The 9598-nt window shown below is 37.0% G+C and overlaps 1 protein-coding gene across 2 annotated transcripts in view; it reads left to right on the top strand.

Moving 5' to 3' along the window:
* Positions 1-9598, top strand: part of Kpna4 (karyopherin subunit alpha 4) — a 63376-nt gene that overhangs the window by 22488 nt on the left and 31290 nt on the right. For both annotated transcript variants that reach the window (XM_005344097.2, XM_013348700.2), the window contains 4 exons: positions 5144-5188; positions 5816-5905; positions 6014-6043; positions 6139-6191. In XM_005344097.2, the coding sequence (XP_005344154.1) occupies positions 5144-5188; positions 5816-5905; positions 6014-6043; positions 6139-6191 (218 nt within the window). The remainder of the gene's footprint in view (positions 1-5143; positions 5189-5815; positions 5906-6013; positions 6044-6138; positions 6192-9598) is intronic.

Below are 9598 nucleotides of genomic sequence, written 5' to 3'. Positions count from 1 at the left end.
GGTCTCGAACTCACAGAGATCCGCCTGCCTCTGCCTCCCGAGTGCTGGGATTAAAGGCGTGCGCCACCATCGCCCGGCCCTTGTTTTTTCTTTTTAAAAAGTTATTTTTATATGCATTAGCATTTTGCCTGTGTGTATGTCTGTGTAAAGGTGCCAGATATCTTGTTACTGGAGTCACAGACAATTGTAAACTGCCATATGGGTGCTGGGAATTGAACCTGGGTCCTCTGAAGGAGCAGTCAATGCTCTTAACTGCTGAACCATTTGTAAGTGGAAACTACTCATTCGTTTCCTGGCCACCTAGACCTAAAAATTACACAGAAACTATTAATTACAATACTGTTCAGCCATTAGCTTAGGCATATTCCTGGCTAATTCTTAGATCTTAATTAACCCATTTCTATTAATCTGTGTGTTAGCACAAGCCTGTGGTGTACTGGTAAGGATCCAGATTCTGTCTCCTTTGGCAGCTACATGGTGTCTCTCTGATTCCACCTACTTTCTCTCTATATATCTCTGTTTGGATTTCCTGTCTGGCTTTACTCTGCTAAGCCACTGGCTGAAACAGCTTTATTTATTAGCCAATAAAAGCAACACATACACAGAAGGACTTCCTACATCAACCATATCTTCAGTCTCCTCCATAGTGACAGTTAATTAACATTCTTACCAGCAATGCATTGTTACATTTGCCATACATCCTAATCAACATTTGCTATTTTAATTTTCTTGTGAATAGCCATTCTGCCTGGAATGAGATGGAATCCCACTGTAACTGTAATTTATGTAACTTTGCATTTCCTTGGTAGTTAAGAATGTTGAACATTATTTATAATCTGTGTAGTTCTTCATTTGAGACAGAGTTTCTCTCTGTGTTGCTCACTTATTCTTGAACTGAGATCAGCTGATCTTTCTGCTTCCTCAGCCTTCTCAGCGCTGGGATTACAAGTGTGTACCACCACTCTTGGCTGCAAATGCCTTCTTTTATCTTGTGTTTTCTTGTATATACTATATTGTCTGTCTTGAATATCTTCATCTAAATCATTCTGTCAAGATTTAGCTCTCATACCTTTTAGGCCAGTCATGGTAACATACCTTTAATGACAGCACTTGAGAAGAAGAGACAGGTCAATTTCTTATGAGTTCAAGCCCCAGGTCAGCCAAGATTGCATAGTAAGAGGCTGTCTTAACACTGTTTCTGTCATAAGAGTACAACCTTCTTTTTTAAAAACTTTTTTATTACATTGTGTGTGCTTATGCACCCATTCACCCCATACTACTAATGTCAGGCAGGGGACAGTAGGAGTTGATCTTTCTGTTCCATTATGTGGGTCCCGAGAAACAAACTCAAGTCTTTAGGGTTGGTGGCAAATGATTTTGTCGCCTGAAGTGTCTCTCTTCTTGAGGGTGTGGATATACTGTGTTTCTGGTCCATCTTTGTATTTGTAGTGCTCAGCAAATAAGTGATGAATAAATCTTTCATAGATTGTGGACTGGGCATTGTGTTTAAGATTAGAGTCTCATTTTCTAGCCTCTCTGGTCTTCAATTGATAGGTCTTCTGCCTTGATTCTACATTATTGGTGTTATAGGTGTGTACCTTCATGCTTTACATTTTTTAAAGCTTTTTCTCTAATGAGAATAATTTCTAATTAATTTAAGTCTTGGTTTTGTTAAGAAAATTTTACATACAAAAATTCTTACAATATGTTAAACCATGAATTAATTTTAGAGTTTCAGAGAACTGCGTATTAGTTAAAAAGTGACTTTTAGCAAGAGTTAGGTAGCCACTCACTGGAAATTAAGTAGCTGTTAATGGGAAGGTATACCTTTATTCCATTAAGAGCAGGGGTCATGTTTAAACTCTAATATAGTTATAGAAATGTGGTAAATATTTTTAAAATTCAAAGAAAAGCATGCATACTTTTGAGAAAGAAATGGCATTCTGGATTCTTTAAGAACCAGTTGCTTGAAAACTTCCTAATTGTTTTAGTGCAATGTGAATTTTGTGAATTCACAAACATTGTATCTACATGTCATATGCAAAGCCTGATGCTTAAACTGAGGGGAGACTTAGAGATCTAAGAAGCCTTATGCTCTTTTCATAGGCCTTCAGAAATAAAAGTCCTTGATTTGAAATGGGTTTACTTTGGAAAGAGAAGTTAAACTCTTATCCTATAGTAAAGACACTGTCCAGTCTCTTTATTTTGCAAATAATTTTTATAAACAGTAACTCTAGTCATATATTGTTATTACGTTGTTAAATTGGGTCAATAAATGCTTTATTTGTGTCTGTGTTTTTTGGCCCCAGAGGGCAAGTAGGTCAGTTGGTTTTTGAAACAGGGCTTTATTACATAGCTCAGGCCAGCCTTGAGTTTGAGATCTTCCTGGCTTGCTTTTTTTAAAATTCTAAATTATTGAAACCTCTAACTTTAATAAATAGGCTATATTACGGTGGAGAGGGACTTATATAATAGTTTGCACCAATGTGAAGAAAGTAAAGATCGTTCTACTCCTGTCACCTTTATGGTGCAATGCTTACTAATGCAACCTTCTCAGGTATTTAATACCTCTGTCCCTCAGAAGTCTTTCTTATTATAACATTTTTTTGAACCCTCTTTTAGCTACCACGTCTTAGAGACACAGCAGTCTCCATGAGGGATAGAATATAGATGTTCTGTGTTACAATAAGCTAAGGTCATTGCTCTAGTTGAGTATCTCTCACCCAGAATGCTTAGGCCAGAATATCTTTACATTTTCAAAATTTTGCATATATTTAAAAGAAGACTAAATCCCAAACATTATATTTCACGTTTGGGATTTAGTCTTCTTTTAAATATATGCACGCGTGTGTGTGTGTGTGTGTGTGTGTGTGTGTGTGTGTGTGTGTGTGTGTTCGCGCGCGCTAAATGATAGTTATATATGTCAAATAATTTTGAGCATGGAACAATTGTATATAGTTTATCACTTGACATGTCAACATTCAAAATTTGGAGTTTTAGAGAATTTTGGATTTTAGATTTTCATATTACCGAATCTCAGCCTATAGTGCTTGTACTTTAATAGGAGCCTTAGACTCAAATTGGCTTGAATTCTACTTCTAGATGTTTGGGAAATGATGTGGTTTACTGCTAAGGAACTTTGTATAATACTGGAGTCCTCTAGGGCTAATTTAATATAGTCTGCAGTTTTTATATTTGCGTGACTATGTAAGAATAAAAATTCTGTAGGTTGTAATGTTTAAATGAGATACTAGATCTTAAAACTTAAGTTCATAACTGATTATTCATTTTGCAATATTTATTTTGATAGTATTTTTTAATTTTGTCAATATTTATCTGTACCAAAAATCAGAAGACCACAGAATAAAGTAATGTGACCAAAAATTGCAGCAAAGTTTTCTACACATTTAAATTAAGACAGTTGAATGCCGGGCGGTGGTGGCGCACGCCTTTAATCCCAGCAGTTGGGAGGCAGAGGCAGGTGGCTCTCTGTGAGTTCGAGGCCAGCCTGGTCTAGAAGAGCTAGTTCCAGGACAGGAACCAAAAGCTACAGAGAAACCCTGTCTCGGAAAAAAAAAAAAAAAACCTAAATTAAGACAGTTGAGAAGAAATAATGCTTATTCTTATTACCTCATATAGTAAATTAGGATATGATACATGTCATGATAAGGAGGAAAAATTAGGCATGATAAAGGGTAGTATATAGATGGAAAGTTGGTGGATGACTTGGAGAAGGAAGACTGAACACAGAGATGGTGGGGGAAGAACATTCACCCTGAGGACATAGCAGCAACGATAAGCCTAACACACAGGAAGTGTCTGAGTACTCTGATGTATTTACCTACGGAAGCCTTACTGTAAGTGTTAGAAGTAGGCTGAGTGAGGCCTGGTGGCACAGCCCTATAAATCCCAACTACTAAGACTAAGGCAAGAGGATAAAAGTTTCAAAGTTGCCTGAGATCAGGGTTAGCCTGAGCAATATAAACATAGTAAGACCCTGTCTTAAAAAGCAAAAAGAGGACTGGAGATATAGCCCAGTGATAGAGTAATGTTTGAGTGTGGTGTCACACGCCTGTAATACTAACCTTCAAGCAGTGGCAGGCAAGTCTTTGTGAGTTCTAGGCCAGCCTTGTCAACATCACAAGTTCTAGCCTAGCCAAGACTATATAATGAGATCCTGCTGAAAAAATACACACACACACACACACACACACACACACACACACACACACACAAAATAGGGCAGGGGCAGGAAACCTATTCTACCATTTTGTAGATGAGGAAGTTGAAGTATAGAGAGGTACTAAGTCTAAAAACTGAACCCTGGTCCATCTTCTTGGGAAATACTATATATACCAATATTGCTGTGTGTGTGTGTGTTTAAAAATTCTATATTAGAAGATAACAATTTGATTTTTACCAACTTGGCAAAGGATTTCATACATAGTATACAAAACTTAAAGCAAAGAAGATTATTGGGGTTGCTCTGATAAAAGTAGACTAGAGAGAAAGATGCAAGATAGGAAGAGAGAGGGCCAGAAGATGGCCCAGTGGTTAAGAACACTTGCTTACTCTTAAAAAGAACTTAGGTTCTATTCCTAGTACCTGCTTGGCAGCTTACAACTGTCATTAACGCGATCTGATGCCATTCTCCTACCTCCTGGGCTCCTACACACACGTCATGTACATAGGCACTCAGGTGTGCATGCACACACATACACATAAAATACTTTTAAAAAGAAGAGCAAGACTGGTCTACAGAGCTAGTTCCAGGACAGGCTCCAAAGCCACAGAGAAACCCTATCTCGAAAATCAAAAAAAAAAAAAAAGAAGAGCAAGAGAGATAACGTACTAGGAGGCATTTGCAGTGGTCTCAGAGAGAGAATGACAAATTGGACAGAAGAATTACAGAGGTGATAATAAAAGGTAGTAAGATGTTGGATGAGTGAATGTATACTACATGAAAACATGGCCCCAGGTTTTATATCTGTGTAAATGGAAGGATGGATCGACCATTTATAAGATGGAGTTGGAGTATGTTTGTTGAAGATCAGAAAATGCAGTTTTGGGTGAAAGTGTGAGAGAGTTTAATATACAGGCAGTTGGAAACAAGAAAAAGTGTTTTGTTTTGTTTTTTTTGTAGACTATGAGAAGACAACGAAATGAAGTTGTAGTTGAATTAAGGAAGGTAAGTATGGTTTACTATTGGTATTTTGAGAAATAGTTCTGATAACATATATAGAAAATATTGCATTATATCTTTTGTAAAATATACAGTCTGTTCTATAATGAAATTTTATTTATTGAATATAGTTAAGTTTTTTCAGTCTCAAGTGCTCAGATTTCTTCCCCCCCAACAAATTTTTTTTTATTTATTTATTAAAGATTTCTGCCTCCTCCCCACCACCGCCTCCCATTCCCAACAAATTTTTTAACTAAGCCTAGAGAGCTGTTGAAAAGTGGGCGAGTTATACCTTTTGCTTTGACTCTGCTTTTAGGTAATAAAGAGTCACTTCCAGATGATGTATAAATGGTTTGTTACTTTTGAGTGTGTTGTGTGTGTGTTTCATTCTGGCTTAAGCTGTACACTAGCCATTTTAGTAAAACCATTTTGTTTTGACAATAGTTCACAGTTCACTAGAAGTTAATAGTGTTCGTGATTAGGGTCAGTGCTTATTTCACAACTTGCTTTAATTTTTTTGAATTTGTTTTCACATTTAAAAGGCGCTTCATTATTTTAGTTTGTAGTTCACAGGATTGCTTACCTTTTATATGAAAATTAACTGTTTTTCTTATGTGAAATTCTTCTTTAAAGAATAAAAGAGATGAACATCTCTTAAAGAGAAGAAATGTGCCACATGAAGATATCTGTGAAGACTCTGATATAGATGGTGATTTTAGAGTAGTAAGTTATGTTGTTTTGGTAATCTAAAACTTCCAATGGAAGAGTTTTTATAGAGAGAACATTTAAAGATGACCTTTTAACTTTGTTTTCTCTTTAATTTCTTGCCAGCAAAATACCTCTCTAGAAGCTATTGTTCAAGTAAGTTGGGTTTTATTCACCTCTCTTTGTACTTTCTGGACTAAACAACTAATTACTGTGTATTCATGTGATAAATTGTTTTACTTTTTTTATAGAATGCTTCAAGTGATAACCAAGGAATTCAATTAAGTGCAGTACAAGCTGCTAGGTGAGTTAAATGCTCAAATGCAAGTTCTTCAGACCCTCCTTTAGGTGACCAAAGTGCTTATATTAGTCAAAACAGTAAATTGAGTTATAAGCATAATGTATCGTGTATAACAAGTATACATTAAATATATATTGCTGCATATACACTAGTGTTTTTCTAAGCCAGACATACCAAGTTATTTTGTACATTTCAGTTGTGAAACTTGTGTTGTCATATTTTTAGGAAAAAAACAGAAAAACTTAGTAAGGAACTGAGGAGATAGCTCAACCCAGAAAGTGCTTGCTGTGCAAGCTCGAGGACCCATGTTAAGTCCCCAGATCCCATGTAAAAAGCTGAACATGTAGCTGGCCTGTAATGCTAGTGCTGGAAGTGGAGAATAGAACTATCCTTGGGGCTCCCCTGGCCAGGCAGCATAGCTGACTTGGTGAGCCCTGGGCCAGTGAGAAACCCTGTCTCAAAAAACAAGGTGGGTAGCTCCTAAGGAATGGATTCTAAGGTTGCACTTCTGGTTTTCACTTTTTTGTGCATGTACACGTACATGAGCACACACACATATATATACCCAATTTATTATTGAGAAAGATCTTTGAATTAACTAGTATGTTGAGGAAGACATGGTTGTGTTATAATATAACATGATGGTTGCTTTGTATATTTACAGATACAGAAGGATTGGTCAAACAAAAAATATTTAAACAAGATACTGGTTGTAGTTGATAAGATTTTAAAGTGCAGAGAATTTTCACAGATTTGTGCAGTATCTTATCAAGTGTGTGAATCTTTTATATTTTATTACATGTCCTGCTTATGTGTATTTACCTTAACTAAGACAAATGGGAAAAATGTAGCACCGCTACATTATTGTATCCCATAGGCTAAAAAACTGCTTACAGTTTGGTACAAGTTAGATTACGTTCTGAAACAGCAAGTTTATGTTTGTAGGAAAGGTGATTAAGGTACGACTTTGAACTGGGTTCCAGAGAAATCCTGAGACAATTTCAGGGCTATATAAGAGCAAACTGGTTTCAAGGTAATTTTAGTACTTACTATTTACCTTTTTTTTTCTTCACTATGTTAGCAATGTTTTTGCAAAAGGAACTACAGATAAAACTATTGAGCCTTAACACAAATCAAGACCCTGGCACCAAAGTGCTTTTTTGTAGGTATTGTACTCTTTATTATGAAATGAGAAAAGGAGGGTGTGGAGAGATGGCTCAGTGGTTAAGAGCATTTGCTGCTGTTGCAGAAAACCTGGGTTCAGTTCCCAGCGCCCACAGCTCACATGGTAGCTCACAACTGTTTACAACTCTAATTGTAGATGACCCCCTTGGGTACAAGACACACATGCAAGCAAAACATTCATATACATAAAATAATTTTTTTAAAAAAATAAATAAGATAAAAGCCCTTGATTTTTATTTACAGTTTTGCTAAGTACTGTGCTACGAATTATGGACAATACTTTGAAAATACTATGTAATATTCTTGATTTTAATAGAATATTTCTATCCTTTATAGGAAAATTTCTTACATGCCTACAATGTGTTTTTTTTTAAATATTTATTTATTTATTATGTATACAATATTCTGTCTGTGTGTATGTCTGCAGGCCAGAAGAGGGCACCAGACCTCATTACAGATGATTGTGAGCCACCATGTGGTTGCCGGGAATTGAACTCAGGACCTTTAGGAAGAGCAGGCAATGCTCTTAACCACTGAGCCATCTCTCTAGCCCCCTGCCTACAATGTATTTTGACCATATCTACCTCCTTTCTCTCACTTCCCTGACTCTCCCTCAACAGAGTCCCCTTTCTAACTTCATGTCCTCCCTTTTAAAAAAGTTCCTTTAACCAACCTACTGAGACCAATTAGTGCTTCCCATCCACTGGGGCTTGGGCAACCTACCAGTGGCCATACCTCCAAAGAGAAATGACTCTCAAAAACCATCAACTGCCACTAAGAGTGAGGTCTTGTGAACCCCTCCCTCATCCAATGCTGAAAAAGCTTGGTCTTGTGAAGGTAACCATGCCTGTTTGTGAGTTCATGAGTGCCATGGCCATGCTAGGTCCTGAAGACTTGGTCTTCCAGCTCTTACATACTTTGCCTGCTTCTGTGATGTGTACTGCTCCTTGAAGGGAGAGCATGTTAATAGAAATATCCCATTTTGCGCTGAATACTCAACAGTTGTTTATTCTTACTACTTTGACCAGTTATAGGTCTCTGTATTAATCATTACAAAAATATTTCTGACCAAGCACAAATCAATAACTATAAACATTAATATTTAGAAGGCAGTTTGGCTACATGATGATTTAGCTAAACTACAATTGTATATTTACCCCTAAGGACTATCACCTCCCTAACTTTTGACCAGGTCTACAGTTCCTGTATGAATTCCCTTCTGTGGAACAGAAACAGGAAAGCCCTTGTTAACAGTCAAGCCACCTTTGCATCAGTGGGTTCTTCTTTCCTGGCATGTCAGTATTGTCCCCTGCTGATCCAACACTGATTACAACGTTTGGTGTCTGTTCTCCTCCACCCCACCCCGCTCACCTCTCTCCCCAGAGGCCTACATTGCTCTTCCCACGCTATGAAAACTAGCTAATACAGAGGTAGCTTCTGGGTCAGTTTCAGATTGATTTCTTTATGTCCTGCTAGTATGTAAATTTCTCTTTAAGAAGTTTAGATTCTGGTCTGAAGCTATGTAGCTCAGTTGTAGAATGCTTGCCTAGTTTTTTTGTTTTGTTTTTTATTTTTTTATTTAATTTTTTGCTTGCCTAGTTTGTACAGACGATCAAGTCTGTATACCTAGCTCTGCATAAAGGTGGTATATTTTCACACACCTGTAATCACAGTTTTTGGGAGGTAGAAGCAGGAGGATTAGAAATATATGATCATCCTTAGCCACATAGAAAGTTTGAAGCTAGCCTTGGATATATGACAACTGTCTTTAAAAAAAGAAAAAGAAAAAACAGTAGTAGTAGTAGTAGTAGTAGTAGTAGCAGTAGTAGTAGTAGTAGTAGTAGTAGTAGTGGTAGTAGTGGTAGTAGTGGTAGTAGTGGTAGTAGTGGTAGTAGTGGTAGTAATTGGATAAAATTTAATAGGGAATAGGCACCCAGTAGCAAATGTGGGACTATGCTGTACACATACCCTTAGAATGGAGAGGTGTTAGGGAACCTGAAATAAATAGATGGCTAGCCATTCTGAGCAAGGAGAGTAGGATACAGAGGGTTTAGAGATGAGATCACAGTGGTACCAGGCTCCAGTTAGGAAAGTGTAGCCTCCTTATGGAGCAGTTGAAAGGTAAGAGAAGGAGTTTTATATTCATAAGATAGTGAATAAATAAGTGTGCCTTATATGGGGACAGTTTATATAGGTTGATGCTCTGACTAGTATTTTTTTCTTTT

This window comes from Microtus ochrogaster, chromosome 1 (genome assembly GCF_000317375.1).
Source record: "Microtus ochrogaster isolate Prairie Vole_2 chromosome 1, MicOch1.0, whole genome shotgun sequence".
Taxonomy (NCBI): domain Eukaryota; kingdom Metazoa; phylum Chordata; class Mammalia; order Rodentia; family Cricetidae; genus Microtus; species Microtus ochrogaster.
Note: the sequence above shows the minus strand (reverse complement) of the source record. Positions and strands in the feature narration are given on the sequence as shown.